Source organism: Sipha flava, unplaced genomic scaffold (assembly GCF_003268045.1).
Source record: "Sipha flava isolate LNK unplaced genomic scaffold, YSA_version1 285_pilon_pilon, whole genome shotgun sequence".
Lineage (NCBI taxonomy): Eukaryota > Metazoa > Arthropoda > Insecta > Hemiptera > Aphididae > Sipha > Sipha flava.
In genome coordinates, this window is record NW_020272952.1 from 166,528 (window position 1) to 192,038 (window position 25,511).

The 25,511-nt window shown below is 27.0% G+C and overlaps 3 protein-coding genes across 3 annotated transcripts in view; 1 reads left to right on the forward strand and 2 right to left on the reverse strand.

The window, feature by feature from the left end:
• The first annotated feature begins 839 nt into the window (after nucleotides 1–839).
• Nucleotides 840–25,511, forward strand: part of LOC112685665 — a 173,654-nt gene continuing 148,982 nt past the window's right edge. Inside the window, exon 1 of the mRNA XM_025557602.1 lies at nucleotides 840–1,334. Within this exon, the coding sequence (XP_025413387.1) occupies nucleotides 1,262–1,334 (73 nt within the window). The 5' untranslated portion in view covers nucleotides 840–1,261. The remainder of the gene's footprint in view (nucleotides 1,335–25,511) is intronic.
• On the reverse strand, nucleotides 10,269–11,925 carry LOC112685666. The gene is made up of 2 exons (XM_025557603.1): nucleotides 11,818–11,925; nucleotides 10,269–10,797 (listed from the first exon to the last, which is right to left on the reverse strand). The coding sequence occupies exons 1-2, from the start codon at nucleotides 11,854–11,856 to the stop codon at nucleotides 10,423–10,425; spliced, it is 414 nt and encodes a 137-aa protein (XP_025413388.1). The 5' UTR covers nucleotides 11,857–11,925; the 3' UTR covers nucleotides 10,269–10,422.
• Nucleotides 14,589–15,619, reverse strand: LOC112685667. Its single transcript, XM_025557604.1, has 2 exons — nucleotides 15,514–15,619; nucleotides 14,589–15,081 (listed from the first exon to the last, which is right to left on the reverse strand). Exons 1-2 carry the CDS (start codon nucleotides 15,547–15,549, stop codon nucleotides 14,707–14,709), a joined length of 411 nt encoding a protein of 136 aa, XP_025413389.1. The 5' UTR covers nucleotides 15,550–15,619; the 3' UTR covers nucleotides 14,589–14,706.

Below are 25,511 nucleotides of genomic sequence, written 5' to 3' on the forward strand. Positions count from 1 at the left end.
ATCGGTAATAAAAAAGTATTAATTTGTACTACTTTGGCAACATAGTTTCAATATTTAAATATAAACAAATGTAAAATTTTGATAAAGACGATTTAGCGAGATTGTATAAAATAATATTCCCCATTGAAAATTGTACGTATTACAATAGATGTGTGTTTTAAAAAAAGAACTGACTGAACTGATTTAAAATTGATTGAAACCAATGAATAATTATTGGTACAAATGGTAAGGGAAATTAATGAAATATATTATTTATTTAAAGCCTCATGACAGGATTAAATTCGTGACGTTGTGATCAAAACGTTGAATAATAATATATGAAAAATTAAAGTAAACCAAATCTTAATCATACGTCTCCGGAAGAGGAAAATGGTATTGCATTAGGATGATAAAATAATTAAGTTAGAGAACTAGAGAATATCAAACGAAGGAAAAATAAAAATATTAACATTTCAGAATATTAGAAACATAATTTATATTTCCTTTTAGAACTGTTTTTTCCTTTTCATACATGGTTTTATTGGTGCGAAAAAAAACGTCTAGCCATTAGCGGAAAATCACACTGTCATTCCAAGACAAGTCGATACATCCCTTGCGCTAACGGGTCAGCTAATATTTAACCACCATAAATAAAAAGTATAAAACAAAAATAATAAAAACAACGGTAGTCGTAATTCAGATAAAAGATCAAAAAAACAGAAATAAAGCAACAAACCGTCACCGCCGTACGTTTATACTCGAGTATAATACGAACGCACAAGGTTTTCGTCGCCACGAGTAACGCTTATCGTCAGCCGTCAGATGGCGGTTCCTACTACTGTCGCTAGTCCCGTTGGCCGCTGTCCCTAGAAACGCGTGTGAGTTCCAAGTGCGCCGCCTCTACGCCCGGACCCTTCGTGAACTTTTTTGTTTCCCACACGCGAAACGTCCGACCGAACGTATTATTCCCGTACCTATACGTGTTTCGAAATTATTTTATTTTATTTTTTCGTCGCTCTGCTTATGCTCTTGACATAATAAAAACAACCACTGTCAGTAGTTTAGATCGTGCGGTACCGTAATTGATTTTGAATTGTTTTCTCCCAGTCACGTTAAGAATATGCGTGCCATACTCGGAAACCCGAAAATATAAGGAAAAAATTCACACGGACATATGCATACCCGTACGAATACGACGTAATCAACGTAAATAAACAACTGAGGAAATCGTGGAAATATCCGTAAAGCTCGACGAGACCCGTGCGATCGTTCCGGTTCACCAATGACGAAAACACAAGTGACATGGTATGCGACTACGCTGTCGGTCGTTATAATATCCGTTGCTGCTGGAATAGGTGAGTTGTGAAATATTAACCACTTGATGTTAAGATAATATGTGTAAATAAGTAAATAACGTGGCAAAAAAAAAAAAAAAATAAATAAATAATTAAATAATGTATTGTAAAAAACATGAAACCAGTCACGTGAAAAAATATCAGCTTCGCGACCCCATAATGGTATAACGATAAACCATGACAATCGTTCATTAAAATTGTTAAAAAAAAGAAAACGCTTTATTGTTCTGTATTTTCTTTTCATACTATTCTATTGAAAAATCGCTTGGGCGATTCAATGATTAAACTGTATATTAAACTCTCTTTTAATTATCCAGCTTTAAAAGTATTTGTTTCGGAGAGTACACGTCTTTTAACGAGCAATGACAAACGTTTATTAACAGTCATATCATAACTGTACGAACAATAGTAAAGAATCATTCTTGATATATTTGATATTATCTTGTTTTATAGTTTTGAAACACAAAATAATCATACATTTCTAAGCGAGAGAGGAGAGCGAGAGAAATATGAGTTATTGTTTTTAATGCACTGTTTTAAGTTGTTAAGTCTTTAAAAGTTTAACGCAATGTGGTAGTGGGAATACTCGCAAAGTAGAAAGTTTCAATATTTTTATGCTTTGTTTTTTTCCTCAAAAAAAAAAAAAAAAATTAAATAAATATCCATCTTAAGATAAAAAAAAATTAGAAACTAATTTAAACTTAGAATCAAGTAATTCAAAACGAATTCAATTAATATATTCTTAGTTCAATTAAATCAAAACTTTTCTTAGTCATAATTACTTTAAGTCAAAAGAATAATTTAGTTAGTTATATATATATTTAGAATCAAAGTGGGATTTGTCATTTATTAGAACTTCCGGGTTTTATTCAAAGCATTTATATTAAAAATCTGTAATTTAGTTAAAAATTGTTCTCATTGATGCATAGAGATTCGAATAAAAACTAGTACTGTTAGTTTAATAATGATACTTATCTGGTAAACTATACGTAGAAAACAAATTAAAAACAATAGCTTAAATTGGCATTAAACTTTAAACCAAGAAAGAAATTGCATTCATGTTAAAACGAATCTTATCTTATTCCATTTTTTTTTTCAAGACTCCGGGGACTTTTTTGCCTAACTGGAATTCAGGGATGTAAACGATTTGGGATTTAAAACCACTTTTATTTGAAACGTCTTTATATCAATCGTTCTTCGCACCCTTTTATTCCAAACTCTGGGGTTTTACCAACCGAATTTTATTATTGGTCTAATTTAACCAAAGTGTTATGGGCTGATCCGGAATGAGAAATAATAAATTTCAACGTTTCTTCTTTTTCGTGGATTAATATTTTCTCTTCGTTATACATTTTTTTGTCAAGATTGAACGCTGTAATTTAAATATTTCAATTTTCTCACATCCGAACCCCACATATCAAAATTGTAATTGTTATAAAGCGATTTTATTGTATGTATGATGTGAACATGATTAATATATATATATATATATAGTGTTATGACATTACGGTAATAATCATTAATGTACATTGTGATTTCGTATTGAAATGACTTATAACGATTCTCGTGGAAATTTTTAGTTTATAACGGTATAAAGATGTATAGCAGTTTGATAAAGATTTCAGAAGAATGACACGTTACACGGTTAGGTGAACTTTTATTGGCTATAAGTTCAAAATACGGTATATGTAAAAGTATATAATTTAGAACTGTAAGTATTGCCTTTAATTGTTGCTTTGTCGTTTTTGATCGCATTATTTTATAGGTTCCTTTATATTTTATATATTTCTTTATTCTCTGGATATCGCTGAACAATTGTTCAATCATAATCGAAAAAGAGAAAATCAATCATATTCTTTTTGGTACACGATCAATATTGTAATGGCTGTACAGATGAAACCAAACAGCTGCTCGCGTTTTCTACGCACGCATTGTATCACACGTGTGTTGTATATCTTACTGCATGCTGCGTATTATTTTACTAGAACCGTTATTGTTACTATTATCGCGACTTGTCGGCTTATCGTAGTACTCGTTTAATGACGATAATTGACACGGTGTACAATTTTCCGACCGGATCTGAAATCACTAGTAACATTATCAAGCAAAAGTAGAAGGCTTACTATCGCATATTTTGTATTATAATTTTATCTGGGTAGTACATATTATTATAATAATTAACTCCAGGCCATACAACGAATACTCATAAAACGCCTGTACGTTAAAATGGTTTATTGGCTGTAGCGGCCTATACTTCGTCGTGCCGAAGGAGTTTGGAGCTCCCAAAAACTTTTACGCACAACAATGCACTATATGTATTACGAGCGTTAATATCGTAATAATGGCTTCATGTAATGGAAGCCTTTTGTTTTCCATTACGAAAGGGGAGGAAGCGAGCGGCTGGCAGACATCGTCGTCGGCAAGACTAACAAAAAATATTATTATTATTATTATTAAATTTTCTTCGGGAATTAATATGTTTAATATGTTTTATCACTATTTTGATTTTACGTCGTCAGTGTACGATAGGAACCCGGTGTGAGGGATGAGATAGGTGCAGAAGATACTGCTTAGTAAACTGATATTTGTTTATAAACAAATGTATATTTTTTTCTCTCACTCTACCTCTCCTTCCATCAACCATAATAAATAATCGTACTATTATTGTGCGTGCCTGAAATAAAATGTCATTTTCACGTGTGTTTCAACGATTTAAGATACGTTTTCATAATATACGAGTACTTACGTTAAGTTTGAGTATACAGACAGTTACTGCGACGGCTTGTAACCAATATCACCCTTGCTGCCACATGATCTATTCCAGGGCTTACAATTAGGTATATTACAGCATTTTAAAGTTTATAATAATATCATGTTTATTCAAGTTACAAAAGCATTTATTTACATCAACAAATATTACTGAATTGGTTTTTACTAAATACATTTTTTTTAGAAAAATGTACATCATTTATTATACATTAAAATCAATTTTCAGAAGGTGGGCTTAATCTTAACTGAATATTATGTCATAGGCTAGAAACCTTTATTTAAAATTAAGTGTGTAGAACAACAAATTAAAAAATCTTAGGCCCTGACCTGTCAACATATCTCACGGCATTAAACCTACTACACTAATACACGATAAACCACTACACGTGAACGATTATTAGGTCTTGGGGCTTTCGTCGAGTGGCTATAACGCATTTTTATATTAAAACAACCGCCTAATATATTCAAGACGTCATTTTTTCATCAAAACACAGCGAGTCGTTCGTCAAATGATAAACTTTTGTTGACGAACGTCATATTATTCTTAAATATATATATATATATATATATATATCACATTGTATAGTAGAAAGCACCCAAACAGTTTACTGGTGAAACGCTAATAGGGTGTCCACGTCGCCTGCGGTACCGATCGCATTTCGGCGGTTACGATCTGTATGGATACCATTACTGTGTCATTTCTTGCGTGCCGGATGAAATATCTGAATATTATCGTATTAATTGATCTTTAATTACATCCACCAATACGGTTCTTTTTCTTATATTTCCTTTATTTTTCTACAGTTATTATTTTATCTTCAATTCTTTGGCCCAGATATAGTAGGTCGGTTTGAATGTGAACAGCTGTGACATGCATAATTAATAAAATTCAATCGGAGTTTAAATTTTTTTTTATTTATTTTGATGTTGAATTACAATGAGTTTAAAAAATAACTGTTTTGACGCTGTAGAAAAAAATAAAAATTATAAAATATATAATTTTTATCCGTGTAGCATGCACACGTGTATACTTTTCTGTTAAAAACATTTATTTTATCGACTTTTATCAGTGTTTTTATTTTTACTTTTTTTTATATATATTTAAAATTAGTTTCATAAACAAAAATCAACTTTTAGTCCTATTTGATAATTTTTATTTATAATACTATTAATTTTACGTAAAGATAATCCACTAAACATATTATGTATTTGTACACATATATCATCAAGTGTATATTTATTCAAGAAATAATTCAAAGCTATCCTAAAAGTTGCTCTACATACATGAAGCTAAGTTTAATTAGCTATTGGTCTAAAATTTTAAACTTATCGTATGAAAAAAAATCTAAACGTGTACTCGAATAGATAAGATCCCAATTGTGTTTGGTTTTCTACGTACATAAATCATGTATGGTAGTGATCATTAAAACACGTATACAATCGTTTCAGTCCATCATATGTACAGATATAATATTAAAATACTAACCATGTTGTACACTATTTAAATGGTGAAAATGGATATTTAACGTATAAATGTGCGAACAAAGGCAAGTTAAAAAAAAAAAGCGTATAAATGTATGCTAACGATGGAGGAATAATATTATCTCAATATTTTCTATCTGTACACTAGAATCTTCGTACTTTTTACTATCATCGGATTTTATATGTATAATGAAAAAATATCAATGTTGAAGCGTACTCTAAACAGCCATAGATAATAAGCTAAAGAGTCATAGGTTGTTGAGTCAATGTTGACCCCTGATTTATGTATGAGTCCTATAACATGTTATTGTGAATTAATTCGTTCCATGACTTCAATGAATTATTTTTTTATCTACATGTGGCTATAAAATGTATACCCATAAAATATTAAAAATAATAATTACTTGAGATTCACAGAGGTCCATCTGGGATGTAAGTGATAATCATTAATCTCGATTAATCTCTTAATACTCGTCAAGAGTGATCAACGATGTGCTCGTTAAAATGATTACAAGTAATATAAGTATAATGCTTAATAGATTAAATACTGAAATCATATAATAAGACATGGTAGCACATTACAAATAAAACAATAAAACATGTATAATAATAAATAATAATATAATTATAGTAATTTTGTTGTACGTGTTATACCAACTTATTGTAATTTAATAATAAACGATTGTATGTCGTTTCATATGTACATAATATGCGCTTAGACGAAATAGTAGTGAACGTTGACAGTTGCCTATGAATTTTGAGGTTTAGCGGCAATTTCAAGGTGAATATTAACAATTTTTACAAACACAATATGTATTATAATAATGAGGGCCATTTACCGTTGTTTGTTGACTTACACAATAGATATTCGGTAAACGTTGGCATTTACATTTTTTAACAAGTATAACGCAATAATGCAAATACAGGTATTTGTTGACGTTCTGATCAAATCTAGTTAAAAACATAAAATAAATATTACGTTAAAAGAATAACAACCAGTTGTCATCCATCGTCGGACTTGGTCAGTTTCGTGTGCACGTTGTTACTCGATTGAATCCGTAGAAAAATTTGTTGTGTACCATCGATAAACAACGTGGATACATAACAAAATGTTGTTAAATTAAAAACCGTGATAAATGTCGGATAACTTTTGGTAAATTATGATACTTTTTTTGTAGTTAAAAGCGTTCGTGAAAAATGAATCAATATTCAGTGAATATTAGCGATTTTGAAACGAGTGAAAAATAAATATCATCGCAAATACGGTTCGGACGAATAATTATGGATTGCGTGATAATGACATTTTTCCATCGCTAACATCGGTGGTGTATTCAAAATTTTTTTTCTGGGGGGGGGGACGGGACTACGTTACGCATATTATTACAATAAAAAAACTATAATAACTGAAAAATAAGTAGGTATTAAAAAAAATATCTATTCTTATATTTAAAATAGTTTCCAGAGGTATTAATAAACTTTTTCGGGAACACACTAGGTTGTAGATTTCCTTGTCAAAACTCCACTGAAATTCAATCGTGAAAGCCGACCATGATTGGTGGTGAATGATCATGCATATGTATTATCAGTAACGTATTTATACGGGAACAGAGGCTCTATCTAAAGCGATCTGTATTGTTGTACAACCCTCTTAATGAACAGTTATGTAAATTCGATTACATTTTTTTTTCAATAATGCTCTATTACATGAGGGAAGGACATTAAAAATCAAATACCATATTTATAAACACTCTTCTGTGTATATAAGATAAGCTGTTATGTTTTGTCAAAACTCGTCATACGTTTCAGTACGCGCCTTGGTGTTGACCGGTGTCTGTCAATATTCCTCCAGACCTTCGTATATGTATACCATGTATATTGATACATAGGTAGTAGTAGCATAATCTGACAAATCAATTTAACATAAACAAGAATTTCCTTAAATCTGTTGCATAAATACAGCGAAACTAAATCATCCGTTGGAAAAAAATATGAAAACAGTCGTGTGCTGTTAAATCTTTTCGACATTCTTTTTTAATATTTAACTCGAGAGAAATTCAATATAAGTGGGTTATTCCTTTGAATTAATCTTATTTTTGAGCCGATAGTATAATTTTAAGGTATTGGAGATGGATTAACTATGTAGGGAAGATGGCTTAGAATAACAAATGTAACCTATATATGAATATATTGCAACTTTGTGAGTGTGTTCCGGGTAAGCATCGAAGTTTATGACGTTATGAGGATTTTTAAGTGAATAATATAAATTCATCAAATTATTTAAAAATTGTGTTCGTTCATTCGAATATGTTTTACATTTAAACTGTTTAAGCATTACCATTCGAAATCGATTGGAATAGAAGTATGGTTAAAAATAAATGATTTCACATTGTTTTAAAAATAGTTATATTTTTTCTCCATATGGTGTGATTGTATTGTTTGATGAACATTTACCTATAATTTGATAATATGTATTATGTTACACATATCATAGGTATTATTGAATTTAAACTCGTCGTTTGAGATGATGATATTTTAAAATAAAACGCCAATAACAAAAACATCTAGAAAATATAATGTTGCGATAAATAAATGTTCAAACATATTCTACGAAAGTAAAACATATTTATATTCTAGACACATTATTTATTCAGTTTATATTACAAGTCCGGAAATTGAAGAATATTAACATATATAAGGGGTGGATATATATCTCTATAACTTTAGTCATGTCTACTGTAATTTACACATGTGATGACATTTTCTAAAATGTATCACATGGACTCTATAATAATGTATTCGATCATTTTTACATGGAATGGAATTTTAAATAAAAGTGACTTAGTTTTATATTAAACCACGAATTTAATATGAAACTTATTTATTTTTTAGTATATTGTTGTATCTTAGATTGATTTAGCTTTTTTTTTTTGTTGAATTTAGTTAATATTTAGTACAACACATTATATATTAAGGTACCGCTTCGCTAGTGTAGTTGATTTTTAAAAACAACATATCGAAGTTTTAGTTATGCTAATAACTCTATTTGTATAATTGCTTACATGTTATAATATTGATATTTGAAAAACAAATCGATAAGTTTTGCCTTAAATGCTAGTAAAATGAATAATAATCTAAAAATAACTTTATATATTACCATTAAAACTTGTGTTTAATTTTGTAAAAAAAATGTTCAAATTAATTCATAAAATCAAAATACAATATAACTTTCACTCAAAATTAAATTTAAGCCATAGTCTGATATTAATAATAAATTGAATAATCGATTTTATTACATAACACATTTTGTAAAAAATAAAAAAAGAAAACAGAAAAAACTTTTGTGTAGCATTTATTAATTTAGATTTGACGATTATCGGGCTTACACTAGATGTTTTTTTGCTTGAATTAACAAAAAAATTGTAGTTTCTAAATAACTAAATAAAAAATTTATAATTTACATTTTTTGTCTGTACATTCAAACAATCAGCATATTTTTACTATAAATTACAGGTGTCAATCGATACTCTAATTACAATATTATTCAGTTCATATTTCATTAATTATATAGTTTATTATTTTATAGAGGTATCTGCGCTGATTTATATATTTTTATTTTTTTGATCCACCATTTATTGTTAATATTTAGTACGAGTATGCTAAATTATCATGTGAAAATATAAAATAATTAATAAAGATAAAAAAAAAATATATAAAAAATAAACTAAATAACAAAATAAATCTATAAATGTTTATATGAGTAGCTCGTAAATTTGTGTTTTACATATAAAGATTCGAATTCTCAGTATACATTTTTGGTGTACGTAGTTATTTAAAATGGCACGTGTTACAATGGCCTTGACCTCAAACATAAACACCTACTATTATATTCCTGAATTCCAAATAGTTTTATGTAAATCAGTGGTGACAAGTAGAAAGTTAGATCACTAACAAACATCTTAATAGGAAATACACCAGAGGGAAAAACCCAGCCAATAAAAGTAAATTGAATACCAATAATATTGCCACCATTACTATATTAAAAAAGTAGTGCTCGACAATGCGTTTTTGCTATTTATCATGTCCGATGAAAATCTATATTTTTACTCTAGAAAATACTGAAATATGATTGCCAGGTGCTTAAAATGGCGTTTAAACATGTAACAATGATACAATTATTGATTATTTATTAAACATATTTATATTTTATGTATGTACCTATATTAAATATTATATTATAAAATATATCACTTATCATTTTGTAATTTCTAAATTTATCATCACGTGGAAATAAGTATGCGTGTTCAAACTTCCATTGTATGCAAACATTTTCCAAACAATTTTTTACTTTCGTATATATAGTACTTATATGGAATGTAAATTAAAATTTTACTGTTTAAATATATTTTGTAAATGGAAAGTTATATCATTATTCATTAATATATTCGTGTGATAATATGAAATTCATCTTATAAATTATCAATAATAATTAAATACTATGATACGTAATACGCTTTTAATAGTTTTTTTTATATTTTTCTCATATTTTTTTATTGTTTTCAGTAAAAAATAAAATATAAGCATTTGTGTATAATTCAATTATATTTTGAAAAATTATAATTATTTGTAATATGATTTTTATATGTAATATAATTCTGTGAGGGTTGTACACTCAATAATTTGAAATGATTTTCTAGGTATGTTCTTATTAAAACAAAACGTGGTTGGGTATTAATGCTGATTCATTTGTTTTATTTTAATTTAAATCAATTACGTTTGATTTCAAAAAAACGAGAACAAATAACAAAAATTGAAAACAAATATAAAATTACAAGAACTCTTATGGCACCATAACTGGGGTGACAAAATTGGGGTTGTAGGGACTATTTGGGTTGCCCAAATCTGGGTAGATGTATTTGTATCCAGGTAAGTATGCATCTGAATCCAATATGTATTGCATGACTTTAGAAATTAATTGGTTTTGGGTTTGAGTCACTTCTTTGCTTGCACGTGCAACAGCAGAGAAGTCCACGTCTGATTCCAAATATTCTGATTGCATGTCTTGTAATTTTTGCACATCGCTCATCAAGTTGAATAAACGCTCAACCATGTCATACAAATCTCTCTTCATTTGAGTGTATTGTTGATCCATGTATGATTTGGGTGGGACAACCGCTTCACTTCCAAGTATATTAGAGTTGATGATGGAAATCGCCTGAAATTAAATACATAAAGAAAATTCATTAAATTCAAAAAAGAAAAAAGAATAAAAATTAATATTTCGTTTTAATTAACTTGTTGGTCCTTGTATAAAACATAGTAAAAAAATAAATATATTAACTTAGTATCTAAATCAATATCGTTATTCTATCAAATTGTATAAGCAAACTATTTTTCAGGGAGAAAATAATTAAGTATAATAATAATAAAGTATACGGCTGGACTTAGATAATGATTTATAGTTTTTTCGTAAACAGTAAAAGAAAATTATTGTTAAATCATTTTAATATTTACTAATTTAAATATGATACTTTTGTTTATAATAAAAGCAAGAAATACTTTATAAAATATCCGTAAATCTATAGACCAATGTCCATTTTTTTTTAATAAAAAATAAGATTATTTGCCGATGAAATTTTGTTTAGCATACAACTTATGCGTATATTTTAATTTTTTATTTCATTTTAATGGGAATAAAAAAATACTTCATGACACATTCATACTTTAGGTACAGTAAATAACTATTAAAAATAAAATAATAATTGAAAATGTATTATTAGGTGTTCGTAATGTGATACACTTAGTGTTATGTACAATATCCATATATTTCTATTAAATATTGTTTTTGACTATTGCAATAATTTAGTAGTATAGGAATTTTTAAGTTTTTAGTACGATCGTTCACGTAGTAGCATGTAAGTAGATATGGTTTAATTTTAGACGAGTCCACTAAATTTCTAATGTTTAAATTAAATCAATGTATGATATCATACAAATAATAATTTTCGGTAGAGATTTTTCCGTTATATTATAGCAATAAGTTAATTTAATATTTCACATTTATTGATTTCGGGTATAGAAAAATATTTCATGATTAATAGTTTATAAAGCACCGACTAGCTATAACACTTATTTGTAGTAAGAATTATCGAAGAATGAGAACTAAATAAAATATTATTTCTAAACTGAATATTAGTTATATATATATATATATACATATATATTTAATACATACCACCAAACTGGAGAATATAACAAATTCCTTCAAAGCCATTTTTAGTCGCGTTTCCACAAATGATACAAATGTATATAGAAGTTTTAAATGATTAAAATATTTGATATTTTGTCAATATATATACGATTTTACTGTGTTTGATCTTTTCAATCTGTTGACGTAGGTGAAATAAATATTTGATAAGTCAAAAAATAAAATAAAAAATGTATGTACTCGAAGTAAATATTATGACATTGATACATACTTTAATGTTTGTTCAGTGTATATTATTTATCCATTCAAGTAACAACTATGCAATCACATTTAATATTTTACTGTTAAGAATATTCTTTATCTATCAGAAAATATAATTTTTAATATAATATTGTTCTTTTTGTATGATTATAAGTATTGTAAAACCAACCTAATTGTAATATAATGCATATACATGTTGATTGTAGTTTAATGGAAACACGCTATAATATGTATAAACAAAATATTCAATGACAGTTGAACGTCATATTCAATACGAATGAATTTTTTTTTCAGTGTCGAAAATCTCTGTTTAAGTACCTATTGAACATTAAATATTTGACGAAAAAAACATTATAAAATAAAATTATATATGTCTCAATTATTTTATTATGAGTTTCAAAACGAATATAAAATACATATGAAGACTTTATTTTTATATTTAAATTAATTTTTGAATGCTTCAACGCAATTTTTTCACATGTTATTTAGTATAATTTTTACACTACAAAACATATAATATTGAAATAAGCGATTAAATAATAATAGTGTTTCTGGCTAATTATGTTTTAATCAATAACTGCTATAATATAGCATATAATATAACATAATATTGTTTTATTTTTAATTCAGCGCTTAAGTTGTTAATATCGTATTGATTGCTAGGTCAATTAAATATCCAATGTAAAATAATGTTGGCATTTTGGTGTGATTCATATCATTTTAACGCTATTACTAAGCTATGTCTAAAAATAAAAATATGAACACTTCAATGAACTGTTTTTTTTTTTTTCGTTACCTTTTTAACAGTTTTTAGTTTGTGACTATCGATCAACATAAAAACTTATTTCGATAAAACTTAGTTAACAAGGAAAACCGATTTTGTTAATATTAATAGGTAAAAAAGTAAATTTTGTATTTTTCCTCCACAGTGGTCGACGTCGTTGCGTATGGTTAGGCGATACCTGGTTAGGTTACGCGATAGTTTTAACAGATTATTTATAATATACACTGTAATACGTGTTAATTAATTGTAAGAATTTAAAGGTCAGACGAACGGAGTAACAAGGTACACACCGTAACATTTTAATGCGTTACTCTAACTATCTAAAGTATAAATGTTTTTATAAATAATTAAATAGCGGTGTGATAATCAATTTATTAAATCTGCACGAAAAGTTTAATACAATTAATTTTAGGTTCGAACAAATGGGAAGATTTCTTTTAAATATTTCCAAGGATTTTTTTTTATGGTATGAAAGAAAAACGTAAAAATAACTTGGGTATGATTTTGTTTCAATTCGAAAATCAGGAGGTATCCCGTATTTCTTTTGATAAAATGAGATATTTTGTATTTTAAGATTTACAAATAATATGCGAGTTTAGGTTAATTTTCTACTATAGAAAATCTTGGTTCACTCTTATTTTTTTTACCAAGTTTTAAAACGGTTAATTTGATAGCGTTAATAAATATTAATAATTATTATTTTTTTCGGTTAGTAAATCACATTAGCTCTTTTAAAATATTTCTTTAGATGCGATGGTTTATATTTATTTGATTTGTATACTCATTTTATGACCATCATCCTTAATAGTAATATGATTGGAAAGTCATTTTGTGAATTAGTGAGCGCAACTGTATAAACCCATTTGACCATTAATTAAAAATAAATAAAATTTAATGTTGATTATTTGTTTTCATTTTATTATAATTATAATTGTAGTATAATACAATAATTACAGAATGTTAGTTATCACATAATAATTTATTATGTACATAATGTTTATTTACTTTGATTAGATAGTTGTAAAATATTATTCGTCTAAGCAATCATATGAGTCTACGTGATGTAAATATTATAATTATTATACAGTTAAATTACTTGAATCTGTTCATAATGGCAATGATAATAATGAAGTTACTTATTACGATCGAATGTGACCAGTATTGACAAATTGTCCACCATGTTTCTGATGTCATAATTTATTTTTTTTTCTAACTTCTACAAGTCATTATTTATTAATCATCATAGTTGAAGTAAATATTTTTAAAGTACAATTAGTTTTAATTTTTACTATTCCACTATTGATATTAAGTGTATATGATGTTTATTAAATGTATATTTTGATTCATTATAAGAACAAAAACCCAAACATAATGATACCAAGTCTATAAAAGTATATATAATTGCTGATATAAGTGGAACAAAAGAATGTGTCTGTTTCTATAGATACTATACAGGATATATCAAAATGTCAGTTTATTTTTTATTTTTTAATATTGTATATTAAATGTTACCACTTAGAACTAAAAAAAAAACATGAAATATAATTTTTTTTTATTGGAAATTATGAATTTCATACAATTTAATTAGCAGTATGATGCAATAGACATAACATTAATGGTGTAAATGTGAATATTAAATTTTTTGATTTTTATTCAAATTTTTATTTTGGTTCAATTAAATGTTTTCTTGTTATTTTCATTTAATAGTATTCTTACAAAACACATAAAATAATAAAATTAAAATACATTAACGTAAATCGTTCGAAATCATTTATTCAACATAATGATTTTATTAAAAAGCACAGCAATTATTGAGTTTGATTTAGTTTTGTAAACATTTTTCACAAATAATTAAAATATCAGAAATACAATCAAAGGTAATCGCTCCTGATTTCAACATTATCATCCAACGTTACAGTTGGAGTTGGGCACACTAAGGTACTTTTGTATTTGGCCAATTCTTGTTGGTATTTGGCGTAAGCATCATTCAAGTATTGTTCAGCATTTTGTAACTTCGCTATTTTTTCGTTAAGTTTTGGTTGATAAACACCTTGGTATTTTAAGAAACTGTAGTAGTCGTAGCTCGCTTGCGCCGAGAAACAAGCATTTCCTGCTGCTAAGACTAAATCGTACAAGCTTTTCTTCAAATCATTGTAAGCTATCGAGTCCGATGGGTAGTATGCCAAGTTCAAAGGTGAATTTAAAACTAAAGTTGTTGGGACATCAGCTATAGCAAAAGCTGCTACCTGAAAATTTAACAACAATTAGTTTTCAATGGTCGATTACGAAGAAAATGCTAATACAATTTCGTAATTTAATTATCATCAGTAATCAAATGGAAAAAATGAGTTGGAAGTTAAAATATATAATATAGATTAAATGTTACAAATTATTATAAATGGTTTAAAAAATAATTTAATATATATTGTAGAAATTTAATTCTGAAAACGAATTTGAGAATTTTTCGAATGCTTACAATAAATAAACATTTTTAAAATATAAATAAACATTTAATCAACAGTTTAATTAAAATAATTAAACTTTAGCTGTTAATTTACTATAGTTTATCACAATACATTAAAAAGTAAAACAATCCTATAGAGTAGTACATAATTATTATTGTTGTACTAAAGATTTCGTGATCTACAACAATGAAGTTACTTAAGTATCATACGTACCAGAACGAGAGCGAAAACTGATAACTTAACAGCCATGTTTGCGTATACCAATGTTTTTAACTGTAGATACTGCAAAAAATTCGAAAATTGATTTTCAACCCTAAGTCTACGGGTTTTATACTGTTTTTCGCTAGGCGTTATTCCAATGGTGTTATTTCAGGTGTTTCCGACGTGATTGCAACCTGTCAGCTACGATATTATATCAAAACAAATACGGATTAGTCGAGTGATTTTAGAATATACAGGAGGTTTTGAAAACCTTTCACATAGCCCGCAGTAAAAATTCTGTTATGACTGTAACTATTCCACGTGATATCCACCTGTAATATTTTAAGCGTACATCAAACAGATAATGGCCATAGTTCCATATTGGAAATTAGTTATTCATTTAAACACCATCCTAAAACGTCGGGATAAAAGTGTAACGTATTGTATGTTTAGTAAATGTCAGAAAGCAATGCAACTACCCTGTATATATAATATGATACACAAGTACTTGTGTACTTCTACTTAAACGATTTTCCATAATATACAAAACAAATATGCTTTATTATTTCCATCAACATGTTTACTGTTCTGTACAAACATTTGTGTGTTTAATAATATTAATATTAATAATAATATGTTGTCTATGAATTTTACGCATATGCGTCACTTTTTTCACGAATTTAATATCGGTTGTATGGAATTGACAGTTTGATAGGTCACGCGCGTCATACATCAATAATTTATATAATTTGCTCGTTAAGGTTTATGCCGAAATATCAAAAGTGGGTGAATTGAACACAAAAATTTATTTTTTACTTTTAACTATCCGACCCTATTTGTAATAAAATTATTTGTTTAAAATATAAGTATTCGTGTGAATCTATTATTACTATTTAAATGTTTATTTTTAAATTATATTGATTATTCTTGTATTTTATACTATTTAAAAGGCAAATTAACAAACTTTAACATCCGAAAAAACAAATATATAATTTCCGAACATAATATTTTAGGTCATAGAATAAATAAATATCTATATTAAATGAAATGTGTAAATAGTTATAATTCAGCAAATTTTAAGCTTTTAAGTACCATAATATGTACACAGAAAAAATACACAATAAATAATCATTAGCCAAAATGTAATGGAGGTGTACATTTTCATAAAAAGATTTATGAACGATTTATGAATAGATATTGGATATAATAGTAAAATTTATTTATATTTAGAATATAATATAGAAAATGGAAATTTATTTACACCTCATAAAAGTTAAAAGTAATTCTTATTACCTAAGACAAAGGTCGGAAACCGGTGAATACGGCCCATAGGTTCATTCAATATGGCTCACATTAAATATTACATTGATGCAATTAAATTGGATGTCTTATATCAATTGACTACAATCTCAAAAGTGTTCTATAAAAATAAAAATAATAATTTATTAAAGTATATTTATTTTATCAGCAACCATAAAATATAATAGGCTCTTAAATGTTAGAATATTGATACATACATGTGTATACTATAGACATAATCTTACCTGTAACTATTGCAGTTCTAAACTTGGTTTTCGATTATGATGCCTATTTGTTTATCCAGTAACATCTACAACTGTTGAGTTGAGTCAAAGTTATTCCAGTATTGTGCTGAGTATTAATTTGAAAGATAATTTAATTTAATAATAGCGAATGTTAGTATTTAGTATTTACTTACTAGTAACCGTAGTTAGCAAAAAACGAAAAATAGATTTGGAATGTTGATCAATACTTGGTTATCAAAAATAAAGGAGAATTATGTACCTCGTTTGTCATGAATTAATTTCTATAATTAAAGAATACAATATAAAACAACGTTAAGATTCTTAAACTAAAGTAAAATATAACGTTTATTTTTAATGAAATTAAATTTTAAAAAATGTTACTACAATTATTTTTTCATTGAATTGTTCATCAACATGCATTTTACGTAAAATATTATTGTGGGAATGACAAATTTAATAAATATATATATATTATCAATTTTATACGAATCTATGGTATGAATCATTCGTAATTTCAAAGTTATTGGTGAAATAGAGCTGGAGTACTTGAATAGATAATGACACTACAAGATTCGAATTTCATAAACGCTTATAAGATTTCATATAGACATATATAGACATATAGAATTTTGATAATAATGATGTTCTTGTTGAGATTCAAAAGGAAATAATAAATTTAAATTTACATAATATCTTTGCATTTAAATATTTTTTTTGCCGAATTTTTTTCGTCGTTTTCAAAAATAAAAAAATATAGCTAGAAAATACTTGATCATGTTTAGATCTACGTACGTGAATGAATATGACTTTTATTACACGGAAAATTAAAAACAACTGTCGATACGCTTAACACATGTCCATTTCTCCATATGAGTAATTTTGATGTTGAAGTTGAAAATATTATAAATAATACTCATTAATAAAAATCCCATTAAAATTTTTATTTTTTACTATTTGTTCCATTTATATGTAATTTTAACATATTTATGTATTTTAATTTCATCAAATTTACTAATAACAGTATACTTAGTATTATATTTATAAACTTTTAAATAAATATAGCAGCATTTTTAATCATACTAATTAAAATAAAAATAGTCTTATTATTATTATTATTAGGCACATGAAATATTTTTTATTTCATGAATGCGGGCTGTAAAATATTTTATGATTACGACACGAGTCCAAAAAGGATCTAATCCAACAACTAATCTAGAACATATTGTAAACAAAACTATACCTTAAGTTATATTAAGTATATCTATATAATTAAGTCATGTAAGTAGTATTGAATACACATAAAAAGTAAAAGAATTTGTAAAAATTACATTTTATTGCAATAAAAAAAATTGTATTTAAGTTAATATTTAAGTGAAACACATAGTTTCTATAAAAAAAAAGAAAATTTAATAATTTTACAGCTGATTAAATAATATATACTTCTTTTAATGGATTAATAGTAAAATTTGTTACATTTCGATGTATATATGTTGAGTGTATGTTTATATTTTTATTATTAGAGCATGCATTTAGAAATTTGAAGTCAATGATAACTAAAAACTAATATATTTAATGAAAAACGATGTAACATAAGGTTAAGCAATTTTTTTTTTTTAATTTAAATAATTACGAATAACATTTTGATCGATACAAAAATCTTATTTACATCATCCTTATTGTTTAATAATTTTTTTTCTGTAATTCATGCAATTTTTTAAACATAATTTTTAAACATTTGGATTGATATAAAATTGTTTCTTATGTGAGATATAGTATTTAATTTGCTCTATATGTATTAACATAACTACATAAAGACATTTTTAAAACACATTCGTATCTAAAGTAATAAGCACCGTAGTAAAACTAATATGTTATTTTGTTTTCCTCAAAACCTAAAATGAAATTAATGACCTTTTTATTTAATTGAAAATATAAATATCTGGTTGAAAACTGTAAAAACTATTATAAACGTTTTAATACCTTTCCTATTGTTAGTTCAAAGCAACTGTAGAAAACAATTTGCTAATTAAATAGTTTACAATCCAACACAAGATTCAGCATATCCTTGGACGGTACTTTATTATTGAATGTGTAACAATGAGTTAATAAAATTTAAACCACTCCTCGATTTGCTTAAATTTAACTCCACCAGTAATATATCTACTACTTAACAATAAAAATATTGTGCTATGGAATATTAAAACATTCAATAGGTGATAAAAGCTTATCGATTATACTATACATTTGTAGTTTACTAATATATTGAACACAATAATATACTTAACAATTACGACAAAGAAAACCTATGGTGCAGATTTATTACAGAATATATTGTAAGACCATCATTGTAAAATGAACATATTTATCACGTTTCACTCAAAATCTGAAATCTTACTACGTTGGTGATAAAATATTTATTACCTATGCTGTAAAAAAGTAATAATTTGTTTCTTCAGTTGCAAGTTTTTCGTTTCACGGAACAATCATAAATATTTTGACAGGTAATTTCATCTTGCAGCTAAAACGATCTCGGCCCATAAAATCAAGAATTCACATTAAAAAGTCGTTTGAAAGAACATTGATTCAGCGGTGACATAAAAAATCTAAGTGGCAATATACCAGTGAGCTCATATGCAATCGTTTTATGAAACCAAATTCATGACATAGAAGGAATTATTTCTATTGTGAATGTTATTAGTTTCGTAGAAAATCATCGGGTTGTGAATGAAGTCTCTACATAGAAAAACATAACGGTCAATAAAAGGAATGAATTATTTATTTGGGCCTCCACACGAGTTATCTCAGTGAGGCCCAGTAATCTATAAAAAAGATTTTAAATAATAATAATAATAATAATAATTATAACTGTGTAACATTACTATGTAAAGACTATATATTATTCAGAAGATTTTGAATGTAATTCGCATAATATTTGTTGTATTCGATGTATGTTTAAATTAATTTTAATCGAACTCTAACGGATTAAAAATACTTGTCTCGGTATGTCATTATTTACTTAATATGCGCAAGGGGACGAGTTATTGCTTATCGATAACTCCATAACCGTTTAATAACAGTCCATGTATGTATTATTTTTTGTGATGACTATATGACAGCAGTGACGCTTGCTGTACAACCTTTAATTAGTTTACGTCAAATTTGGGCAAGTACATTAAATACGTGTTATTTAAAAACAAAAATGTCACTCAATTAAACGTTTTTTTTTTTTTTTTCATACATACACACACTCACACGTGTTCGTTATTATTCTCAAAAACTACACTTCACGACAATGCGTCGTCGCTGACAGATGTCAACCGTTTTTTGAAAATCGATTTTAAAAATTCGTTTCCCTATTTAATCTGAACGCGATACATCAATCATTAAATAGGAAATTGTGTTATTACCGGTAAGTGTGTATGTGTTAAGATGTTCAAGTACAAATGCGATATCTCGGTAATCTCTAATATAATGTGGCCATTTGGGAGACAAATGGTTCCTGTGACATAATACCCATCTCGATTTCGGTGTGCTTGTTGTTTTTCGGATTTCATTGATTTTACGTTGATTGCCCATGCGATTTCACAATGATTCCCAAAGTTTATAAACAAATAATAATCCGTACTGTGTATTGAGTAGTTATTGCGCAAATTAAGTTTTAAATCGAAAAAGAAAATAACTTGGAAGCCATCAGAGAAAATCGGCTGGTGCGCCAACGAATTAAAATACTGTTTACCACTGATCCGTGTATATATCTACTGTGCTATTGATACATACATATATGTATATATATATATATATATATATATATATATATATATGTATCAATATATATATGTATATATATGTATATAATATGTATATATATATATATATATATATATAAATAATCGAAATCGGTCAATTTATTACCGGGTATTTAGCGGTACTCAATGACATTATAAATGGAATTCAAATCATTCCTGGGAGCTTTTTCGTGAATAGGATTACGTAAATTACGCGAAATTATAATAATATTCTACCGTTTCAGTGATCAATGTATACATATAATTTCGGTTCCATTGCTAAATACTCCACCAACAATATTGTTGTTCTATCAATAACAAATGGAATTGAATACCAAACAGAGTATGTATAATGGGATTTAATTTCAATACCTAGTACAAACCCGAGAAACAAAAAACAGTTTCCCTGGGGTTATGTGTCACCTTAATACGCCAAAGATGTACGGTAACATGCGACTATAAAATAAAATTATATTATATTTTCTATATATATATATATCAAAAGCTTATTGATATTATTACTCTTTTTGCGTAGAAAAATAAATCCCAAATTTAATATCGAATTAGAAAGAAAAATATCGGGAATTCGTTAGAAAACCCTTCGACGTAATCCACATTGATAATATATATATTTATATTATTTTTATAACGAAGGGAAAAATATTTAACATCACAAGAGAACATTTCACAGTGCTAATCAAATGAACTGGTATCTTGGTATCCAGACGAAAAAGCCACAAACGCATTGCACTATTTTGTAAACAAATAGGACGTCGGCAAAATAAATGTTCCTGGTTATAGTAATAGTAGCCTAAGTAGTATTAATAATAGTAGCAGTAGTAGTAGTGGTTGTGGTGGTGGTGGTGGTGGTGGTAGTGATAAACACCGAAGACCAAAAATATCGCGTTGCAGTCTAATGCAAAAAGAATTGCATAAAAAGGGAAACCACATTTAAAACAATCTCGAATATGATTTTTTCCGGCTAAATAAAACACAAATAATAGATCAACAATGTTTGTAAAACAAAAGTTGATATTAAATCTAAACTGCAATACACAACGACGCATTCTCTCATGCCGGTGAAGGATGATAAATGTTTAACGGTTATTCAATTACTCGAACACCGATTACTAAATATATGATCCGTAAAAGTATTAAACGTACATGCATTAAGTACGTATAGTAAAAATAATAATAATAATAATGAAAATAGGCTGGTTTAATTATTTCAGGTGAAGGAATAGCCATGGTGTTCAATTATAATTAATTTTATAGCCGCGGTTTTCGATTAGTTGTAAGCTAATTTGTATCGCACCATGCGGTTAGTGATCCAGTAATATATACGAGTATATATTATCAAGGCTGGGTATTAACGAGTTAAAAGTTAAAATTAAGTTAAAACGTTAAGTTAATTTTAATTAAGTTAATTAAATCGTTACTTTTTTTACAAATAAACTTTTAACTTAATAAGTAACTTTTTTTTTAAGATTTACGTGTTAACTTTAAATTAATTTTAGTGCAAAGAATAATGCAAATTATTAAATTAGATTTTTAGTATATTTATAATTTACTATTTTAATATGAATTTCATGTAGACGAAAATAATATAAAAAATAAATTTAATAGTCATTATCTGGGCTATATTTTATCATTATATTTTATAACATTATTATTGTATAAACACTATAGACCCATGGAAATCCTGAGAATATTCTGTGAAAATAGTAAATACCATGAGAGCGAGTATCAATGGGGGATTAATCACAAAACAATTGTGGTATAATTTCCAAGTTAATTTCATTATTAAAATTGTAAATTGATTTGAGTATGAGTTTAGGACTGAGATTTATTTTAGAAAAGTAGGTTTTTTGATAGCTAGTTAATATTTTTATGTATCATTTTAAATTTCCCCAGTAAAAACTAAAATTATGTGTGCAATTTATTATGTTGGTAAATCAGAAAATTTTAACTTTAAACTAAGTTAATTTTTTTTTTCAGAGTTTACCTTTAACTTTGAACGAGTTAACAAAAAAAAATATAAATAAATTTTAATTTAATTTAACTTTATTATTTTACAATGACTTAACTTGACGAGTTAAAAAAAATCGTTAATTTGCCCAGCCATGTATATTATAAATCATACGTCGGATATTATATTATTTAGTCCGAAATTATTGCGTGAATCATGTATGCGCGCGCTTGTCATCTTATGCAATATTAGCAAACGATATATTTTGTGTGAAACTACGTGCCTACGTGCTGAATACCACCGGAATCCGGTGTCGTAACGCGTGGAGTTCAGTTGTGATTGGGACGCTGAAAATCACTACTGGCATTTAACCTTTGGGCTACAGTGAAGGAAAATAATAATAATAATAATTGTACGTGGAAAATACGGTAACACGTGTTACTGTGTACGCGGTTGTCGGCGATGTACGTGCGTGACGCCGCGTGTGGAGAAAAATCGAGTTATTTTCGCGGCCGATAAACTCGCGACCGACACGCGTGTCTTGTAGGTCACTGCCATCAGAGGATAAGAAACAATAATGTTCAGGAACATTATTTTCGAGTTTTGAAATTAGGTTTGTTCCGTTGCAAATTTCACAGACTGCTTGCGGTAATCCCCAACCGACGTTTTGGAACGACTGAGTGGTTCGAAATGCCACCGTCGAATATGTTACCACCAAGGGATCAAAAGATTTAACGTGAAACTGCTTTAGCCGAACGGGTTCGACCAATATTGAGGTTTAAAAACCATAATATATCTGTCGGCTCATTAAATCCGAGCTTTTATCCGAATCGCGTACGAAATCGATTACGCGATGGACCAATATCAATCATATTATATACATTAACAATATATATATTGACGTTAGAATGCGATAATTACCAACGCTCTTGAACACATATTAATATGAGAATGACATCGAACGTTACCGCGTACTATGCGAATGCTGATCATATTATGTCTTAAATATAAACGTATATTTATATGTTTACATGTTTTTAGTATACGGCTATGAGATTCAATAATAAATGAATTCAGAAATTAATTCAGGCGCATTTTTGGCTTTACGCGTTCACAGTGAAATTATTTTCGAAATATATTTCCAAACAATTCACTACATATTATACCTCTAAATATTTCTGACGACATTTACTCAGAAAACTATAGGTTTTTCATTTTTTATAAAGATTTGTTTGATAAAATAACTTTTATTTCAAATTATAAATGACAATTCATATTTTTGACATATTGTTTTTTATAAATTTATAGTATTTTATACTTATAATTGAACATGGTTTGTAATTTAATAAATCAATCAAATGAAAAGTTAAAAAAAAATTAACAGTGAAATCGATGAATGAAATGAAAATAACATATTGTTTAAATGGTAAACTAATATTTTGAAAAAGGCATTGAAGTATAAAATCAGGTTATACGTTTGTTTTTAAAAAATCTTAACTTATTTCGAAAATATAATAATATTTAGATATCTGTATAGTTCTGAAATAATTAATCAAACCTACTTTATTCGTAGTTAATGGATAATTCTGTATATTCAAAATTATATAACCAGTGTTGGGAATAGATAATGCAAAATGTATCTAGATAAAAATAAAAGAGAATTTCATTTTTATCTAGATAAAAAAAAAGATGTTTCAAAAATTTTCAAAAAATATTATGTTTTGCTCAATATTTCATATTTTAATAATATCTGTGAAGGCTCAATTATAATCATTATTATCAATAGGTACCTAGGTGTTATGTACAATATGATATGATATTTACAATATGATAGTTAATTACTAAAATGTTACATAAAAAAAAAAAAAATGAAAATTGCTCTGTATGTATCAGGATGAATACAGAATACATAAACAATTATTTTAAGTTAACAATATTATTTTCCATATAATATTAATTTGATGATTTTCATCATTCTATAAGTAGTTACGACTTTACGGGTTCCAATAGTGAAGTAATGACTATTCAGCGTATGAGTTACATGTGTATTTTGAAATCAAATACCTATTATACTTGGAACTTCCATGGAAAAATAAGAAATGAAGTTTAAATATATCAAAAATATTTTTCCGGCATGAAAATACAAACAAAATGTCATACCAAAAAATAATAGTTACTTATGAATACAAAATCTATATGTATAAAAGAAAGTTAGGTTATTTACTGTCTCTAATTTGTTGGATTTATCTCCGTACAAGAATAAAAATAACTCTAATCTTGGCAAGAATGTAGACAATTATCTAGATAAGTAAAAATGTTATCTTACATAAGTAATTAGATAACATAGCATTATTTATCTAGATAAAATAAAAGATGACAAAAATTTATCTAGATAGTTTATCTAGATAAGTCCCAACACTGTATATAACTATTACGGAAAATTATAATAATTTTATGTAGAAGGTACAAGTTCTTACTTTTTAGTTAAGTATACAATCTCAAAACTAATTTAATACTGTAATATGCAAAATATCATCACCATAACTTATTAAAACTGTTAATTTCTTCTATTTTGAAGAATTATTCAAATATTTAACTATATATTATACATACAGATAGTGATAATTGATAATTACACGATATATAGCATGACTAAAATTGTTATGTATTAATGATACGATCACAAACAACCACATTTAGTACATTGACCTA